At 40.5% G+C, this 21535-nt stretch overlaps 1 protein-coding gene across 2 annotated transcripts in view; it reads right to left on the bottom strand.

The window, feature by feature from the left end:
* Positions 1–893: 893 nt before the first annotated feature.
* Positions 894–21535, bottom strand: part of necab2 (N-terminal EF-hand calcium binding protein 2) — a 111664-nt gene continuing 91022 nt past the window's right edge. For both annotated transcript variants that reach the window (XM_031875696.1, XM_031875694.1), the window contains 4 exons: positions 13856–13968; positions 6510–6587; positions 5632–5723; positions 894–4733 (listed from right to left, as the gene is read on the bottom strand). In XM_031875696.1, coding sequence (XP_031731556.1) covers positions 4705–4733; positions 5632–5723; positions 6510–6587; positions 13856–13968 — 312 coding nt within the window. In that variant the 3' untranslated portion in view covers positions 894–4704. The remainder of the gene's footprint in view (positions 4734–5631; positions 5724–6509; positions 6588–13855; positions 13969–21535) is intronic.

The raw sequence follows: 21535 nt of genomic DNA, 5'->3' as shown, positions 1-21535 counted from the left end.
TAAACAAGCCAAAGTCCTGTTTACGTTCAGTGTCTCTCACTGTTGCGCTCTGTGATTAGCTTAGCTGCAGTTTAGGGTTCAGGACGGGTTTAAACCTGTGTTATTATCACGTGGTCTCTTAAGTCTCTTAAAGGCTGCGTCCTCAGAAACCTGAGATTGAAATCACTGTCGGAATCTGAGGTTTGATTTAAACCTACTGCAGACGGCATTTGAGGGATTAAAGGAAAATTATTTTTTCATCCGATCTTTAATATGTGAGAATGTGGTGTTGAGTAATCGGCAATGAATGTGAGTGGAATACATCCAAAATATGTTTAGCCTGTAAATCAGAGCCAAGCAACTTTGACAGGCTGTACTTATTTACCCCACACGCGCCAAAAAAATAAGAAAACAATTCAAACCCAGAGTGGCCTTGGTGCAGATTTAAAGTGTTTAAAAGATCACAAATTATAACCGAGCCAAAGCCACAGACGACTCTGGAAGTAGCTTCAAGAGTCATAAAGTGAACTCTCTAGGGAGCCATAAAGGGAGATATGGTTTCTGCTGCTGCATTCTGCACCAACAGACTAATAATCAAGGACGAGATGATGGCACAGCCTATGATGGGATGCTGTACAAGATCAAATGTTATTGATTCCCGACTCTAGATCAGGGGTGGGATAGGGGTACATCCGATTGTTTGAGGTTATGTTATTTTCACATTCATATTTTTTCAAATATTTCCTTTCTTTTTGTTTAGCTACTGACCGAAGTGGGTAGTGATGTTGTGTTGGGGGTGGTAGAGATAGAGCGGGTCGTCCTATAAGAGGATCAGCGGGTCGATCCCCGGCTCCTCGGGCAAGGCACTTAACCCCAAATTGCTGCCAAAGGCTCTAAAGGCTGTTGCATCGATGCGTGAATGCGTTTAGTCCTGACGGGCAGGTGGCACTTTGCATGGTAGCCGCTGCTATCAGTGCATGAATGGGTGTGAATGACGTGTAGCGCTAAAGCTCTTTGATTGGTTGTAGGACTAGAAAAGCGCTCTACAAGTACAAATTCATTTCCCATTCCTCTGAAGAACCTGTGTTGCGCCGATCTTAAGGTAACTTCTTCATACTTCAGATTTAGCTGCAGGTTATCTCCTGTACGTAGCTGCGTTTTAAAAACCTGTGAGTCCTGGTTCAGCCGGACCCTAAACTGCAGCTAGTCAGATGCTAAGAGACATGACAGCCCCATTACGTGACTCCTTGAGAGTTTTCTTTCTCATAAAACATTAACAAAGCCATTTTTTTTCTATCGCATAGTTTACATCCATATTTGCCAGCAGCCTTTGTCTTCTCTGCCTTTTGTTGGTGCACTGCTACAGTTCTCGGCACGTTACTGCTATATACCGTTATTCAGCAAAACGGCGTGAAACCAGTGGCCAGAATGTGAATCCTGTGGCCTGCACCATTCAAACAACTCAGTGAAACATTGCTCTACAGCACTACTAGTGGTCAAAAACTCCACAGGGTGCCTTTAACACAGACACTGAGAGATTAGTAGAGACATTTCACAGATAAAGCAGCAACACATTTGCATGCCTGTTCTACAAGCCTACTGTCATACCTATTTCTGTTACAGCATATGTAATAATATTCAACACTTCCACATTCCACACAGTCCTGCCCTGCTCAATGCAGCCCAGTATCAGTGTAGCTGGATCCCCACTCACTGCTACCACAGTCGTGGCAGATGACAGGCTGGCTGTCGTTCACATGTGAAAATAGACTCAACAGTGAGGTGGATGGCAAGATGGCACCTTTTGAAAGTATAGATAGAGCTATAAAGAAAGAGTGACTCATCAACACATCTTTAAGCAGATAAAACAGTAACACTATATATCTTTAAATACTCTCATCATACTCAATAACTTCTAATATACTGTATCTTCAAGTCACAATATTCACTCATTTTTTACATTGTGCTTTCTGAGTGAGAGTCTGATTGTATTACAGTGGTGGGCTCATAGTGGTGTTAGTGGGGGTGAGGTAAGGTGAGGCGTCTGGGGGGATTGAGTCTGGGTGTTTTGACCTAAATTCAACCTCAGGGTCACCCCAGGGTGAGCGGTTGATTCCAGGTGAGATTTGTGCCAAGATCGAGGACGAGCACAACAGATGCGGGGGTGGGTCAGGAACGCAAGAATGGCCGGACTCAGAAAATAACCGGTTTGTTTACCTGATTACGGTTGTTCGGGTTAGTGTTCTCCAGCATCAATTGGGCTGAAGGAAAGAAATGTTGCTAATTAAGCCAGTTTGTAGTCACACAATTTACTACAGAGGTTTGAATTGACTTGTATTTATTTGGTTTGTATGCACAGTATGGAGTCAAAGATTAACTCTGACCTTCTGTCGAACTGTGAGCCACTTTACTGCCAGAGTTGAACAATACTGTCATTTTCAGGCTTTGGTCTTTTTCTAATTGTTTGAGAGACCAGACCCAGCCAATTAGACCCATTCAGCATTTGATTGTGATGGTCCACGTGTTTCTGTATTGACCTCCAGTTGAGTCCTAGGCACTGAGACCCTTGGTCTCCTATAGCTGGGGGTGATAGTGTTAATATACATGATCATTGTGTGATATTGATGCTGAGGCTGTTGATCTATCAGCTACGGTATGCTAAGCGACTCAAAGTCCTTTTTCAAAGTCATTTCTCCAGTAAACTGTTGTAAACTGAAAACGTCTGATGTACAGATATCTAATGAATTGGAGAAACTCTTCGTATCAGTAATATGCCAATGCAACACAAATCTAGTGTTGTGTAATCTGATGCCGAGAGGTACCACAATGAAAAGACCGCTAGTGGGCATTTCCCTGCTTCCTGGGAGTTTACGTCACACCAAAAAAGAAGAAAGTCACCTTTTGAAAACCCCTTTGAAAGTTCCTCTACCATGTTGTGATGTTTAAGGCTTCATATTCAACGTCATTCAGATGGGTATAAGTGTCTGATGGTAGGCGTTCGGATTCAAAATCACCATTACGAGAAGCCGCAGCGCCTAGAGAGCTGCTGCCACCTCCACTGAGGAAAACTTTGCACCATAGCACTAAAAGATGTCCATAAATACAAATATAATCATAATAGAACAACATTTTCATTATGTACAATCTCTACTGGACTCACACGGCTAATATGAGCTACCCACTGCCAATTCAGACACAGAGTACACAAACGGAAGGCAGAAATGAAACAAACCTCAGCTGCATGGAGAACAGTGAGGCGCTGCCCTTATCTCTGTCTCAAGGTAGCAGCAGACTCTTGTCTAAGTCACAAATTATCCATTGACAGCAAAACGATCCATTCATCTCACCTCTTCCATGGCCCTGCTTTCATGAAATAAAAGCTACATGAAGAACTATAAATAACCAACTCTGTTTCTCTACGTGTCTGTCAATCAGAATCATCTACACACCCAAATATTTGTGAAGATTGACATCTTTTCAAAATTCCGGATACTGACCCGACCCTCTCCTGTGGGCTGGCCTTTGGTGCCAGGTGTTTTCACATACTCATGTAGGGATTCAATCATCATACGTGACTTCACAGAGATTTGGGTTTAGGGTTCTGTTGCTCATTAAAAACCACGTGCTGTGTTTACACATGATTATAAGTTCCTATACCATAATAGACATTACTCCCACAGCAGCCATTGTACACACATGTAGCCTACTTGTTGTGAGCAAACTCAACAAGCTCAAATTGATCAGTCAGCGTTTCTAATCTAAAGTTACGACTGTAACCCTGGTTCTCTGGTTAAGCAGGTCAATGCGGATTCTCTTTGACATGGATTGTTTTTATTTGTAATGAAACGCATTTAAGATGTCAGATGTGTTATATCTGCCATTCTCGTATTATTCAGAGTCATTCTCATATCCAAAAATTCATTAATCTTTTCCAAAAACGGGGGTTTGGAAAATAGGGGTTGTCTTAAAAAAATGTATATTACATGTATGCACATTGTATGTATTATTATACTGTATGAATGAATGTTTTATTAAGATAGTTTGCGATATTACTGTTTTTTTGCTGGCTCTTGTCCATATCAGTGCAGAGACGTACTAAGACACTCAAAAGTCAGTTTGACAGCGAGCTAGGGAGTTAGCTAACCTTCAAGCTAAATTCAAGCGTTCAGTTTTCCTGAGATTGGGAGCTAATCTGGCGACGAGGTGTTTAGATGGTGCAGAATGGCTGATGTGAGAATAACATCCGAAGCAGGAATGAGAAGCTACTAAGAAATAACGGCCAACTAGATGAGCTACCTGTGGTCGACCCTAACAGGAGTTAGAAGAAAAGAAAAGCCACATTCCAAAATGCTCCACCTAAAAAACGTTACTGCTACATGAAAAACTCAACGCCAGGGTCCTTGCTACATGACAAACTCCACTCTACAGTGGCTCAAAGCTACTTGAAACATGAACGTTACATAATCCAATATCTTGAGCCAGTAAAATGAGTAATCTCACACTGTAAAATGCACTGTTTGTTCAATTTTCACTGCAGTTGACACCATTCATTTGCACTGTGTAAACATGTACTTACAAAAAGAGTTGAGAAATGTGAGGGTTGAAGGGGGAGGGGGAGGGGGGTGAAACGCAGAGGAGGGCAAAGGTTTTAGGGTTGGAGGGCTAGTTCAAAGAGGAAGAGGGGAGTGTCCAGGAGTCGTGGCGAGTCGCTGAATATCTTCATGCTCAGTCCCTGTTCACGCTGCACCAGGCGGCTGCAGGAGGAGAGAGAGAGAGGGATGACAAGTTAGATAGAGATTAGAGAGAGAGAGAGAGAGAAAATGAGGCCCAGAGGGCAGTGCAGACGGAGAAGGGAGTGAGAGGAAACCGATTGAAAGGAGATGAGGAGGAATTTGGCGAGGCAGAGAAAGAAAGAAGTCGAAGTGATCGAGGAGAGGGCAGGATGAAAAAAAACGAGTTAGACTTGAAAAGAAAAGTACAAATGGCAGTCTGCCTCTTAGTCACTGACTATGCTGAATATTATCGAACATAAATATCCTCTTATCACTGATTTTCATTCTCCAAGACATTTTATCAGACAGAAACCATTCAAAATAAATCAAGCTATGTCTCTTTGATAGCGGGTCTACAGTAGCTGGTTCTAGTTACTTTGTTTGTTATATTAGTCCACCAGCCCCTGAGAGTCAATTGGTTTTTCACTGCCATCTACTTGTACTCTGTAATACTGTAAAGTTTAATTACTGTTGTACTCTACGTGGAAAATAAAATAGGAGCAAATCGTCTGAGCTTGACTGAGCCATTTGTTTGAGCGAGTGGTGCGATTAACCACGTCTGCTCTCTCTTGCTACACTGTTGACAGCTACCAGAGATATGTCGCTATGTCTACTCGCAAAGTCGAGTTCTGAGATCAGAACAGGCCTCAGAACTTGACTCCCTAGTGTGGATCACTCTCTAAAATACACTGAATCCTACTCTCACACACTCATAATGCAACCGGTAAATGTCACTTTGTATTCTTTATTTGTTTTTAACTCAAACTTATATTTGACAACATTTTTTTTCACAGGCAATGTATGACCAGTGACCAGTAAACTGAACGCAATGTTTGAAATCATTGGACTGTTCATTCTTCTGTAGTATTTCTCCACTGACCTGGCACAGCTACAGAGGACATCGCCTCCGGCTGGCACAGTGTATCCACCTTCACATGCTGAAAGGCTTTGTTGGGGGCCGACTGGAGGTGCCTGGAATCAGAAGGGAGGGTGAGAGAGCGCACACACACACACATATACTCACACACATCATGTATTGTGTGCGCGCAAACTCATCTACATGGCCGCTCGTAAATGCCCGCAAGCACACATGGCCTTCACCCGTTTAGCACGACCTTCAGCCTAACTGTAAGAGTTGAAATATTGATGGCAGTTGGATGCTGCGAGCAGTGGAGCAGAAACTCAGACCAGCAGGCAGCTACATCAGCAGCCTCCCCTCATGCCCTGCACCATCACTTAATCATGATGACCTGACGCAACTCAAGTGCTTCAGCAACTTTTGGAGCGAGCGAATGTGCTGAAGAATGCTAATTAAATGAGGGTGGAGGAATTCTCTCCAACAGGCACATGACAGTAATGGAACAAACCTGAGTGCTCTCTTTATTCGGCCATCGCCAATCAATGAAAACAATGGCAGGAAGAAACGGCATGCTCAGCTCGAGGAAGGACTTTCAGGGAGCCAGAGTGCTGACTAGCAGGCGTTTTCAGAAACAAAATGAATGTCCACACTCGGTAATGGCTTTTAATACTTTTAAGGTGCATTAGGAATAAAACATTTTGCAGCAATGGGGCAACATTCTCAACATTTACAGATGTATCATTCTGCCTGTTGATTTCTCTCATTTTTAGTACCACAGCCAGACTTTGACGCTTTTTTTTTTTTAGCTTGTTCACACAAGTCGCAGAAAATCAAAAAGCTCTTAATACTGGCGTGAGTGACAGATATAAGCCAGGGCTTACATGTGATTGAAGACTCACCTCTTCCACTCCTCCTCTCCATCCCAGAACTCGTAGACGACAAAAGATAAACCGTCCGGCAGACGCACCGCAGTCACACTGGAGAGGAGACGGAGGAGAAAGGCAATGAGTGGATAATATAAGAGGAGGGAAAGCGACGGGTGAAGAAGAGAGTTATGACAGAATGGGTTTGTGGATCAAGGAGGGAGAAGAGGGGGGGAGAAGAGATGCAGGCATACAGTAGGTTGATGGTGAGGGAAAGATGGATTCGACATCACAGAAGAGAAAGGTGGATTAGGTGCAAAGGAGTAAAAGAGAAGAAAGATGGAGGATGCTGAGGACATGTGATGTGAGTGCACCTGCCACATCATGGCAGGTGCACTTTAAAGACATATTACAGTTTTTCTCGATTGCTAAGACACATTTCTTGAAACGGTCACCCATTTTCTCAAAACTGTAAACACAAAACCTCATCTTCAAGCACTATTTACAAAACCTCTGAATCCTCTTGCAAAATGAAACTTTCGCCTCCAAACAGTTTTACCTGTGCTCAAAATCAAACACTGCTCTCAAATCATAAACAAAGTGATCAAAATAATATACACTATCAAGCAGTCAGTAAACAATACACCAATAAATAGAAAACACATTGTTCAAAACATATAGTTCTCAGGGAGAAGTAGATTTTTAATCTCAAAACAAATTTCATATGAACGAAAACATGTTCTATTACAGTAGCTCAAAATTGATCAGAAATTACGACTGTGCTTTGCTCTTTGCAATTTCTTTTGTTCTTCCTCCTCCTTGTACCCCTATTTTTACAGTACTGTACCCTGCATCTCACAAACATGTCCTTTGTCTCTGTGATACTGTAATTCTTCTTCTTTGTTGATATGAACCTGCAACCAGTCAAAATCTATTGAGCAGTCAGTACTGCTACTGTAACAAATAGAAAGCACGATGTTCAAGACCATACAATTTGTTTATTGTACATTATACAGCCTACAATGCACTGTAGGCCTACTACAGTATACAATACTACAGTAAAAGGGACAAAAATCAAAGGAGTCAACATGTCATCAATGTGCTTCTTCTTGTCTTTGGGCTGGGTCAGGCCAGAGCACTTTGTCGACATCACAAGCAATATTTTCTCTCCTGAGGCAACGGGAGAAGAAGCCTCTTGTGCGCCGTATCCAGCCCTGACATGATTCCTCACCTATATCACCACAGTTTAATTCCATGGCTTGCAGCAGATTTACTCTGGTGTAGGGTTGTCTATCACACACTTTCCATCTCCATGAGGAGAAAAACTCCTCAATCGCATTCAGGAAAGGCGAGTATGGAGGGAGGTACAAGGTCATAAACTGACCATTGATGTTAAACCATTCCCTTACCTGAGCAGCTCGGTGGAAACTGACATTGTCCAGCACTATCACATTGATGGGAATGGGATTCTCATTTAGCTCTTGACCCTGCTGCTCAAATAAAATATCTCTTAGATTATCCTGTTACGATGGAGGACACGGTCAATTGTGGAAATGCTCACGCTGTCGATTCCCTGGAAGTGTGTGTTGTCTTGTATCACTCGTTCCTGGATTTCTCTGAGTCGTATTAAATTATCTTGAAGGACCATGCCCACTATAACGGTCTCTTGCTCCTGAGTGAATATAGCTCTCCTTCCACCTGCATGTGGCAGCCTTGCAGTTCTACAAAAAGTAGATGTGCAGTTACAAAAAATATTCATGCAGTACAATACATACAGTGATGAACTTTACAAATGTCTATTGAAACAGCTGCATATAGTGTAGTACAGTAAATTTGCAATTACAAAAATACAGTAGCATACTGTACCTGTTCTCTTCTCTGAATGTCCTTACTATGGTGGACACAGAAAATCGGCTCAAATTGGGGTGCACTCTAAGTCCTGCTTCCCTCATTGTCACTCCGTGGACTATAACATGGTCTATGACTGTTGCTCGAATTTCATCAGATATTTCCACTCTTTGTCTTCCTCTTCCTATTCGTCCTCCTCTTCCTCTTTCTTGCCCTCCTCCTCTTCCTCCTCGTCGCCCACCTCTCATACACACTTGTCCTCGTCCTTGTCCTCTCACATTGTTTCTTCTATCCATTCTCAGACTTTGTCCTTCCCAAGTTCAACCACCTGTTTGCTCTCTAAACTGGCTTATATTGGTTGTGTCACATCATTTGATACAAGTGAAATCAATTTTGAGTGATTGTGTTTAATCAATGACATGTGTTCTCTATTTGTATTTGATTGTTGCCACTTGTGTTTACCAGTATGGATGACATGTGCATTAGAGTGCAGAATGTGTTTTGAGACTGAGAATGTGTTTAGAGTTTTGCTGAAAAGTCTAAGTGAGATCTGCAAATTGTGTTTTACCATGTGAAACAGTTTAAGGTATTGACAACAGACTGCACAATTAGCTAAATGAGTTCAGGCAACTGAGAACTTTGTTCAGCCAATGGGTTTTAGTGTTTTAGCAATTGAGAAAAACTGTATTGAAATAACAACATACACACAATTATAGTTTCAGGAGAAGAAGATGGTGAATTGTTTCCTCATCCTGCACAATATTGATGCCACAGCACATGACACAATGATGAGGGCTTGAAGATTGCATCCCATTTTTTAAGAATGAGACTATAATAATCTAATGGAACAATGTGTGACCCGGTCAGTGCCAATGGGAGAAGCTGGATGTTATATGAGGCCCTTTAGAGGGCACATTTCGCTGTAATGAACAAGGGCTCCATATTGCCTCAAGTAGAGCATTGATGCGTCTTGCTGTAAATGTCCACCGTTTGTCACTTCGAGTGGCCCTTTTCACATTGCACATTGTCATTTCATCCATTCTTAATGTATAGATATTGATCCGCTTTGAACCGCCCCCAACAGTCTGTGCCGCTGACTATCCTGTTTGTACCGAATGCTCACCCTGGCATCAAACTGTCACAACTGAAACAAGGATCGGTCATTTAGTTTTAACTGTAGTCTCTTTTAAATGTTTACAGTCTTAACATCTGTCTGAAATATTTGATACAAAATTACCATGGACTACTAAAGCTAAATAAATCATTGTACGACAATGTCCCGAGATACAAGTTTTTGACAAAACCCAAAGGCCTCTGATTTAGTGGCAGTAATAGCGAATAGCAGCATTAATGCAGTGGGATTCTATTTCATTTGACATCACAGTGAGAGGAGTGCAGCAGCTGAGGCTGTGGTTATGCAGATCAGATGGGGCACTGCCATTTTGGTACTTGTTTTGGCATGAAATTATATTTGCATAAATGGCTGCTCAGAGTACCTCTTCTCACAAACACAATTTACTTTCCAATTTTCACTGTGCAAGCACAGACCTTTCTGAAATCACACAAAAGTCATTAAGTCAAAATAAAAGCCATAGTTTGGTGTGGCAAGGAAAGTAAGTAATGTCATAGTATCATATGGCAAAAAATGACATACCATGTGTCAAAAAGTCATAAAAAAGTCACAGTATAGTACGTCAAAAAAGTCATAATGTCAAGTCATAATGTTGAAAAATAAAGAAGTAACAGAACAATATGTTGAAAAAGTAATAAAGTAATAGAATATTATGTTTAAAAAGTCATCGTATTATAGTATGTAAAAAAAATAAATAAAAAAAATCGTGGTATAGTTGGTCAAAAAAAAAAAAATCATAAAACGTCATAGTATAGTAAGTTAAAAAAGTCTTAGTATGTCATAAAAAGTAAAAAAGAAAGTCATAGTATGGTATGTCGATCATAGTACGTGTATATATGTTGAAATTCATCAAGTTGTAGTATAGTGAGTCATAGAAAGTAAAAAGAAAAATTATAGTATGTGGAAAAAAGTCATAAAGTCATAGTATGTTGAAAGATGTCATAATAAAGTAACAAAAACTCAAAGAGGTAATAGTATGTCGAAAAACATCATTAAAAACAGTTTCGTAAGTTGAAAAAACGTTTTGAAAAAAGTAGTAATATGTCAAAAGAACATAAAAAGTCATAGTATAGGATGTCGAAAAATGTCATGGTATATATTTTTTAAAAAGCCAAACAAAAGTCATCGTATACTATGTAAAAAAAAGTCAAAGAATAGGCTGTCAAAAAAAGGCACAGTATAGTATGTCAAAAAAAGTAATTAAAAGTAAGAGTGACATGACGAAATGTTCTGTTCATGCAGAAGTTTGAGGTGCAACCTGGTAGTCAGTGCCACTGGACAGATGACTATGACTAATAACATGTATATTAGCAATACTTTGCCACTTTCTGCAGTCTGGAGACTGGATTTGATCACCCTGAGCAGTGTACAGTCTAAAAGGTAGTTCTTCCCTCAACCTGAGGAGGGCACTGGGGGGACAGGCTGCTGCTATCTGGTACCTGTGAAAATGACTTTAAAAGAAAGAGGTGTGTGAGCTCCGCTGGAGAGTAACAAATGCACCAACAAGCCAGTGAAAAAGACAATGCTAAAAGCAAACAGCCTCCCTAGAATAAGGTGTTTCATCTAAAGGCCTCTTCCGCCTGTGTGTGCTATTCATTGACTTCAGCTAAATCCCTGACTACTGTTTAACACCCTGGAGAAGTGTGAAGTAGGTGTGACTGTGTGTGTTACTTACTACTTTATATATCTGTTAGGAACCAGAATTTGAAAATCCTTGAAAGTTTTTGGAATTACAGAAAATGGTGTTTTAAAAAAAGGATGGATGACAAAGTTACTGATAGTATCCAAATCCAGCAGTATACCTACATTTTAAACACTGGGTTTTCATTTGTAATGTAGCACTATTACAATAAATGATTTTATGATTTCTCCCTCTGTAACTTTTTGTCATGTTTTAACTTCATGTTCCTCACAAAATAAAAAAGTAACAAAACAAAACTAAGAATCTACAGTCACACAAGAAGCTAACGTAGCCACGCTTAAAGGGGGACATTTGACACCTTTTCTGTGGATGTCCAGGCCGAGGCTGCGGCTGCATTATGCATCCTGAAACATGGAGGCAACTGCTGGAACGGCTCTGCGAGCAGGAGAACTCAGCTTCCTCACTGAGGAATTTAGTGCTTCAATTGACTACATTTACCATCAACACTGATTGGACATCTACATAAAAGGTGGTGGTTTAGCAGGTATGTATACCGTTTACCAGGTTCACCATCTTAGTTTAGCGTGTTAGCAGGCTAACATTTAGCTAAACGGGGATGTCATTAGTTTTGCCGATGTTTGGTTGTAAACCAACATATTGGACAAATTGTAACTATGGTTGTGTAGATACTGGGAGTAACATGGTTCCTGTTTAAAGTCATCTCTGGTTTTGAAAATTGGCACTGTCTTAATATACTGATTACGGTGTAGTACTGTAAGCAGACAGAATTTAGTTTACATCACAGGCACACAGTACAGACATACAATCAGACGATTTAACCAAAGGCAATGTTGGAACTGCTTTTACAATAGAAGGGAAGACGCTTGAGAAACAGTGCTGGGATCAGCTGTCAGTTGCACAAATTCCCAGCAGCAAAAGAGATTTAATAACATAGCGTTTTAAAGACAGGGACGTGCAATCTCAAGTTTCATACCATGGTTCACTGCGAGCTTTGATTATGTGTGACCAACTTTTCCATCACAGTGTGAGCCAGAGGCACAACAGCACACTTCATAACCAAAAAGATAAATCTCCCTGTAGAGTCCAAGCACCAACGGCTCTGTCAAGACTTCATCATCACATATCATATGTTAATAATAAACAATTATAATTTCTTCATCTGACTTGTCTCTGGTGATTTAACTGTATTTGCCCTCTCCCCACAGATATCATCTTAGTACAAGATATGCTGGCACTATTCTGTTGGGACGTCACAAAATGGGGTGAAATACATCGCAAACATAAAAAAAATATGGATTTTGCTGCTTTTGCATCGTTCATGTTCTGCCTCTAAATGTAGATACTCATCATTAGACCTTGCTATAGTAGTTCTTGCTCATCAAAAAGCCATTCCCCCCCACTTCAGTCAATATTTAGTAGAGACACCTTTGGCAGCAGTTACAGCTTTTAGTTTGTGTGGATACTGTAAGCTTTCCCCCCATTCTTCTTTGGAAAACTGCTCTCTCTCTCTCTCTCTCTCTCTCTCTCTCTGTCAGGTGTCATGGGGGTTGTGAGTGAACAGAAGTTTTTTTTAAGTCCTGTAATTCTGAACTGGAATGAGGTCTGGACTCTGACTTTGCTCCTAAAGGACAATTTAGTTGTTTTGAACTCATTCCTGAGTGAGTGAGTGTGCACCTCTATGTCTGTCCGCGGCTATACTCACATTCTGCTGAAGCAAACTGCAAACTATTTTGGGTGGCCGGTTATGGCTGCGTGCTCAAGGACCTCTCGTGGTTGAGGTGACTCGCACTTTCTCAGAACACCTTTTATAGACTGTTTTATACTGCCATTGACGGCCTGCTGACTCCTCATTCACCACTCTCAGCACTTGCTGTATTCATTCAAATCACACAGTAGTGGTTGCTGCGGACACACTTGGCGGAGATGCTTCCCATTTTATTTTGTGTTTTTGTAATAAATTTAGATTCATTTGTAGAGATTTGCTTTTAAATTTGACTTTAAAGAGTATTTTTCTGTTAAACAGTGTTGCCTTCACTATGAATCGATTTGTAAAATAATGAAATATGAAGAAGGGTTTTTATGTCTTAAATTACCCAAAGATATTGCACAATTCTACTATACATTCTGTGCAATATGGAGTTGTCAAGCCTTACACCTCTGTCCCTCTCGCAGACCCCTTATCTCAAAGTACAGACTGCAGTAACTGTAACACAAATAGAGTCGCATTGGAGCCAGAGCTTGGGAGTCTTGCCAAGGGGCATATGCAGTATACGGCTCTGGACTATGCATGCAGATTATTGAGTCTGGGATCTGGAGAAATCTCTCTGGATATTAGACTGTTTCACTGCACCCTGGAGCTCAGAGTTGTAGGCCAAGGAAGTTTATAATATGCACAGTATGTGTATATCAGACTATATTAAAAGTATAATATAATACGCATTATGCGGTATATTAGTAGCTCACTGATCCAAACCACTTGGGAGTTAGAGCAGATTTTTCTCCGATTTGGGAAAGATGCTGGTGAGCTACCCACAGAAAGCACACACAATGTTGTGTGTGTGTGAACGTCAGAGAACAGAGGAGGTAATATTTGAGGTAGTACTTGATAAAGTGAGAAAAACAGTGAGGTCCTGACACTGAAAACGGAGCACATTAAATATTAAATATGATTGCGATTATGGTACTGCACTCTGCAGCAGCAGGGCAGCTGTGGAAATGTGGAGCAGTAGTGAGACTTACTGAAAGCAGTCTCTCTGAGTGGAGACATTCTTCAGGTATTGCTTCAGAGCGTCGCAAAAGTCGCCAAGCTTCTTCTGGGAAACCACCATCTCCTGACGAATCAGCAGCAAGGACTGCAGAGGAAGAGAGAGAAGCGGAAGTCAATTTTGTGTTGATAATTTGTATAAGTTTAAGCAATCGTGTTTGGTACAAGCAGACAAATATAAATACATGCATACTGTATATAAGGGACTTTATGAAACAATGAAGGTTTACTTGACTTTTTAATTGACTTTTGTATGTCTTTATTGGCTGACAGCTTATAGTTTAGACTTTTTGAATGATTAAACCTATACCACAATCTTTCCGATGTGAATGTGAATGAGTGTCTTTGTCTCGAGACAACATGAATACAAACTGTCACGCGTAGCCTTCAGCACCAAAATCTGCCGAAACTACACCGCAGCCAAGTTCATTTGCCCCAAACCAGTTGAATGAAACTCGCTTAATTCGCACTTCTTTTATGAGACATTTCGCCTTGTTGATCGCCTGACTTTAAGCACCGCATTTACGTTGACATTTGAAGATTGAGATGTCGACAATTATTTGATGAATTCACATGACATTTGGCAGATTGATGTCCCCCTCGTGAATTGTAAAAAATGTTCAAAATTAAAATTTGTCCAATTCTTTGCAAAACTAATGAAATTCCCACCAGCCTCAGCTGTACTTTGTGTTTAGTGATATTTGGATTGTGAAACTGGTAGTTGTTAGCATACCAGCATACTGATGTTAGTATTTTGCTATCCGCTACAGTGTTTTAGTTGCATGTGAATATTACTTTCTGTTGTTATCAAGGTACCACAGCGGCTTTATGATAGCATCTGCAGCTACCAGGGGCTTTGTGATACAACTGCAAATATTTTATTCATCTGTGGCATAAGTGTTGTGCATCGCCTACAGCTACATTTCTCTGTTGCGGAATTCTTCTACAGTAAAAAGCAAAATGTTCAGAAATAATGGACAGATCGTATCATTATGTAAAGTACAGTAGCTCCCTTCCCAGTGACCCAGCATGCAACAGAAGCTTCAGTGTGTGGAAGGTGTGTGTGTGTGTGTGTATCTGCAAGCATGCATGCGTGTTTAAGTGGTGCTGTACAATTAGAGCCCAGAGAGTCATCTGCAACTATTTGTATAAATCCTATTTATAACAAGAAGAACCAAAGACGTGCAGCTGCATTGGTTTTTAACAGACGAGATTAGCTGCTTTTTTCATTTTCTTTTTTCGTTACTGTATAAAGCTAAAGACAGTACAATTAAAAATTCATCCGTTATGACCTAGATAACTCCAGCAGTGTCTCACTGAGACTTCAGTAATACACATACACACACGCTGTGTTGAAATATTTATTCTCAGATAATCTCATTCCGTTACATATAAATGTATATAAAAATATATGTAGTTTATGTCCAATTCTTTCCTGCAGTTGACTGTTTAACTGATAGAATTGACTATTGTTACACCTACTTTCTCTTATCCTGCCATGGCTTCTTCCTTTTCACTGACAGGATTTGCAACAGTATCTGTAATGACTTGACCATCCTTGAGAGGCCTTCATTGGTGAAAAGCAAAGTCTATACAAGAGGTTTTTTGAAGGGATTTAAAAATGTGCCAGTGACTCAGCTGATCTGAGAATTAGTTCCACAGTATTGGAGCTGAAACAGCAAAAGCACACTCCCACTTTGTCTTAAGACAGTAGAACTTTTAAGAACAATTGGTTGTCAGATATTAAGGGTCTTGGTCAAGAATAAGGGGTTTACATTATTTGAAATGTTAAGCGGAGATGAACTACAGAGGGTTTAAGTACTTAAATATGTACTCCACAGAATCATACATTTATTTCTAAAATGAATATGGATCCAATGTAACTTTACTCAGATCGGAGAGATATGTTTTCTATATATAGTGTTTGTTAGAAGTCTTACTGTTGCATTCTGCAGCATTTATAGACAGGCACCATTAAGACAAGTAAACCATGAGCTGCAGTCTAGGTGAGAGGAAATGAAGCTGATTATTGATTGAAATGTGATCCGGATAAATTACCAGAACTTATCAGTATTCAGCTGCAGACCCCATCGAGATAGTTCTTTTAATCAATTCTTAAGATTAAGTGAAACATACAACCGGGTGTCATCTGCGTAACGATGTTATAGGACACAGTATTTAGCCACACACAGAACCATTTGTTAAATCAATTTGGCATTGGCTTGTCTTCCTCTCTTCTTACTTTACTTCTACCTCACCTAACCCTTTTCTACTCAACACTAATCCTGTTCCAATTATTCTATCCTGGTTCTCCTCTAGAATACAAATGTGATTAAATCCTATTTATCTGTATGGAAATCACTACGGCTCCTCTCTGTGGTTACCCTGTTGGCGACCCCGGTTGGCTGCCGTTTTTTCACCCCTGTCGGGTTCTGTTTTAATCTTTTTACCCGTGACCCCAAATATTCCCGAATAATCTTTAGAATTCTGGCAGTGACTGCAGATACAGGAAGTGTTGCTATTATCGGGACAGATATTACTCATCAGATGGTGCAGCTGCTGTGTAACTGGAAATAGCTTTTTGTAAAACATCCTAATGAGAGTGCTCTCTATAGTTAGCTCTCTATATATTAGCTACAGCTTTTGCAGCTTGTTCACATGCAGGCTCTAAGTATTCAACACGTCTGCATTCACTTGTGCGCAAGTTTGCCTCCGTCACTCTGATTGTCTGTTTCATTGGCATGCTATGACTGTTTATCTCTTGACATCGCAGTTCATCTGCTGCCATTTACTTTAATTGGTGTCATGAGGCAAAAGCCATACTGCAACATTTAGCTGCGAGGATGAACACCTGGTTGCTTGTCTGTAACGATACATGTTGTATGCGTGTTTATGGGATTTATGAGGCAATGATTGCATGGGCGTGTTTGTGTGAAGTACCCATAAAAGTGATTGTACCTGGCAGGCTTATAACCGCTGTACAGACTAGCTTAAGACGTGAACGCACACACACGGTACACACAGACATCCCACCAACTCAATTAGAAACACTACATTGCCCAGCAGCCTCTGCTAATCTAATCACTACCACTCCATTAACCATCCTGCCTCCCTGACCGAATCAGTACGATTACATCTGCTCCCCTCTGTCACTGTGGCCCTGCAGAGGCGATAACAAACTCTCAGGCTCCGGTTGCACCACACTGCTAACCTCTGTGTTAATGCTCATCATCAAAGGTACATCCATGAAGCTAACACATGACCTTTTCTAACATCCCAGTCCTGAGAATTAGAAGGACTCAACTAAACATTGAACTCAAAGTGAAACAATAAACTATATACCACCATAAAATAGATTAATACAGATTATAAATCGTATGTGCAATAACCTGTGACAAAATAAATTGAGTCGTCAAGAATAGTTCTGATTCGGTGTGCTGCTGGAATTTTAAGGACAATGTCTCGTCTGACTGACGCGTTCAAGTTAAGTCTCAAGTCTTTGTTTCTTGAGAATTAAATCAAATTTTTTCGCCCATAACAGATTGAAAACCACAATGTGTAAACCCGTCCCTGAGATCCTGCCAAATGTAGGACATTTTAGATCTAATAAATATTGGTTAGACGTGTAGAGTTACTGTCCAGTGGTGGGCACAATTTAAATGGAAATACAGTGGAATGAACTGAAACGTGATGATATTGAACAGCGCAAGATGTTGGGAAAATCCCCAAACACCCACCAGTTTTGAAATACGCACAAGCTCCTGTCAGAGGTCTGCGGCTCATTACTTTATATAGTTTAAGCACCGCATTGAGCTTTCAAAATAAATGATCTAATGGACATGCTCTGCCAGTGTCTGTCAGTGGGTCTGTGAATGTGTGTTGTCAACGAGAACATATATCAAGGTGCTTCTTCTTGCAAATATAGAGAAAGAAAATGATTGCATGCAGTGTGTGTGTGTGTTTTTATAGGAAACTATTAACTCTACATGTCTGTTTGGTTGGACAAACGACTATCCCCGTGTCGTAAAGATTCATGGAGCCTTGTTCATAAGCTCGTATAAATGATATTGATTTCTGTCTTTTTCTGATGCTCTATCAGCATTCTTCAAGCCTGTTTCTATCTATTTTTATCTATTCTGCAGCCAACTACAGCCGAATCCTGTAAACATTTTGACAATTATGATTTTGACTTCACAAAAAAATAATCGGAACAATATTGTCACAAGAATAGTGTTTGTACAGACTTTTTCATGATGTCATTTTGAAATTCTTCACTAAAGGTGCTCACAAATAAATTTCATTGCGACTTTAAAGAAACCAGGAAAAAAATCTCACACTCTACCTCAATGAATGCAAGATAGCTGAACACTTTAGTATATTGGAGAAAAGTTGTTTTAAATTAAAAGAAGCTTTAATGTCAAGCCTACTATGTGTTCACATTGAGGCTCCGCCTCTCAACTATTATCTAATGATGTCACTGTGCTCTGTGCACAGGCTGTTCTATCATCCAGTGGGCATCTCAGCTGAAAACCACCTCATCGGTTTTGTGTCTAGCTGCTGTTTATGCCGCTTTGCAGCTTCGCCCCTCTGCCAACCCACCGCACCAGTGTGAAGTCTACGGCTACTATCGCGGGATCTGTGATAGGCTGCTACATATAGAGCTCTAACCCTACACATGGATCTAGTTGACAGGGTCAACACCAAATTTGACCCTGACGATTAGTTTTGGAGCACAGCAGCCAGTCATCTGCCAGAGACACATACTGCTTTTTGATTATTTGCTCATCTTGAAAATCCACCATGTGTACATTTTGTGTGTGTTTGTAGCATCCTAGAAATGATTTATTTATTTGTAATCATTTTATCAAACAGTAAATTATTTAAACCATTTGCCTCACAGTCCGCCATTGAACTGTCTGAAGAGACGCAATGTATTTTGGGGAGGTTCAGTATCTCCAGTAAGGTCGTCCTATACTCATAAATTCTTGCAAATCTAATAGACATCACATTTCTTGCGTACACAAAGTCAAATACTCTGCAGTTGGCCAGCAGTACATAGTCAATGTTACACTTAGTATGAATATTAAATAAGTAAATAAGATTTCGAACACAGCCTATGTGTCTGTCTCATGCAGTCATTTTTCATACAATCACTGGGTCACAAAGTCCGAAATTTCCCACTCAGTGGGACAATCCACCAAAATCTTTATGTACTATAAAGAACAAATACTGGCAAATGTAAGCGATCTAAAAGTATGTCAAATTGAATCATTTAAAAATGTATGTCATCCTCTCTCTCTTTCTCTTGTCACATACGAGTACGCATGAGTGGGGCTTTGCACTGACAACTGTATACGATATGCAGAGAGCATCACCATCTATCAAGGACACATACTGTACTATGTGTTAAAACATGCGCGTGTGTGTTTAGCATACTTTAGTGTGGAATCTTATCCCACTGGGTATGAAAATGGGAGTAGCAGAAAGATATGCGAATATCTGTTGAAGAGGGAGATGGAGGGGGGTATCAGTCTAGCATTACCATGGGAACTGGGAAATACCACAATCAGGTCTTCTTCTCACACCTTCTCTCATTACCGACCCTTCATCTCCCCACACACTTTCTCATTCTGTCTTTTCCCGAGGCCTTCCTCACCCACTTCTGTCTTTTGCCCTCCTTCTTGTTTTTGACGTCTCAAGGCTCTGCAGCTTCCTGCTTTTTCTTTTCCTCCTACAATCGCCCACTATCCCAATATTTTCCCGATCTTATTTCCTCCCTTACACATCTCTTCTTTCCTACTCATTCTACACTGTCCCTGTCTCTCCTCCCTCTCCTCTATCCCCACCCCCCTTCTTGCTCTGTGCTCAAGGAATCCCTTATTTATTCAAACAGAAAAAAAGAGCCCCCTCATTATTCAGGGGAATTTGCATATTTCTCCTTGGGCTGCAATAACAGTAGGATGACTACAGTAGGTTTACAGTTTACCCCGACCTGCTCTGGGAGCAGTGGGAGAGGAATACATACCTTACAATCAACAGAAGCAGTACACTTACAGTGGTTGTCATCCTTTTTGGCCGGAAGCACCTTGCCAAACTATGTTCTTCTTTTCTTTTTAGGTTAATTTAATTGATCACAAAAATAACTAGTGGACTGCTAGTAAGTTGGCTCAAAGTAGTAAGTATGTAACAAGAATTGAGGATGCTTCTAGATGACTGTGATTGATTGGAAGATTGAAAGACAATGGACCAGTTGTAATTCATGTAATTCACCATTAGTCAGCAGAAAAAAAATGCTCATTGCCATGAAATCATCTTAGAAAAACTGGACTCTAATAAGAACAGTTGTGAGATATTAAGAAGAATACAAACGGTCAAGTTATCTGGCAAGGAAGAACTGGGTATTTAAAGCTGCCTTAATCCTTTTTTGTGTCACTTAAGGCTCAGAACTACGAAACAACCTGACAATCCCTTTTCACATATTGTGGCCTGGTAAAAGTTGTTGTGCCCAGCATGTCAGCAAACAATTGGCTATACACATCTTGGACACGTTGAGCAGCAATAGCATTCATTCAAAGTTGAGTTTCTGAAAATCCAAACTTCAACCTTGTTTTTGCTCTGCTTTGGTCTCCACCACCTCTGGGGGAAATGTGTGTTACTTTAGCTGCTAAATACTGTCGCTATGTTCACCAGCTAAATCGCAAATGTTTATCTTTCTGCAGTGTAGAACTAACAACAGCTGCCTGCTGTGGCTGGAAATGAGGTTGATCAAATCTGAACCAATGAACCTTTAGAGTCAATGTTGTGGGTGTGAATGGAATTACGAGGGAATGACAGTCCTTTCCGATACTGTTTGACTGACAAGTGGTATCAGGGAAGTGCCACGCAGAAACAGCAATCAGCTCTTAGCATCTAAAATCAACAACTAAACAAATTAAGTGTAACTTGAACCTCCTTTTACAGCATCAGTTAATGAAGCCAGACTGTGGTTGTAGTGTGCAGCGCCCAGATGCTATCATGAGTATTAAAATTCCATCTCTGAGACTATTGCTGCGATCATAAATGGGCCAACTTGCCTGGTGAAATTAGGGTGAATGGCTGCAGTGAACACTTTGAGGTTTCATAATGTACTACCGCACTGAGGGACTGCAGGTTCGCTCATTTATTTTGAACGCATCTCTTTAGACACACTGCTATTTATAGGCCAATTACAGAAGTGAATTTTTTACCTGCACAAATCCGTTGCATACAAAATGGGCTTCCAAAAAGCTTGTAGAAAACTGTAACACAATACTTATTGTGCCATTCAAAACATGCACCCTGCATACTCATGTGTTCAGCAGTGCTAATTATTTTTTATTCGAGGGTACATAATGGTGTCTTAGTATTTGCAGTGAAGTGCCATGTAGTTGCAAACTTCATAAATAAGACAGAATTGAATCGACAGCTTCCAGTGATGTCATGATAATGCAATACCGGCAGAAATATTACCAAGGACAAATAATTTTTTCATCTTTTTCATGCTGCCACCTTCACTCAATCTTTTCATGTCTCTGCCTGACTACCGCATTCTCTCTATTGCTGCATGTCTGTCTTTATCCCTATGATACTCTCTCTCTCTCTCTCTCTCTCTCTCTCTCTCTCTCTCTCTCTCTCTC

This window comes from Anarrhichthys ocellatus, unplaced genomic scaffold, assembly GCF_004355925.1.
Source record: "Anarrhichthys ocellatus isolate YVR2014 unplaced genomic scaffold, GSC_Weel_1.0 scaffold93, whole genome shotgun sequence".
NCBI lineage: Eukaryota > Metazoa > Chordata > Actinopteri > Perciformes > Anarhichadidae > Anarrhichthys > Anarrhichthys ocellatus.
This window is presented reverse-complemented; position numbering and strand designations above follow the sequence as displayed.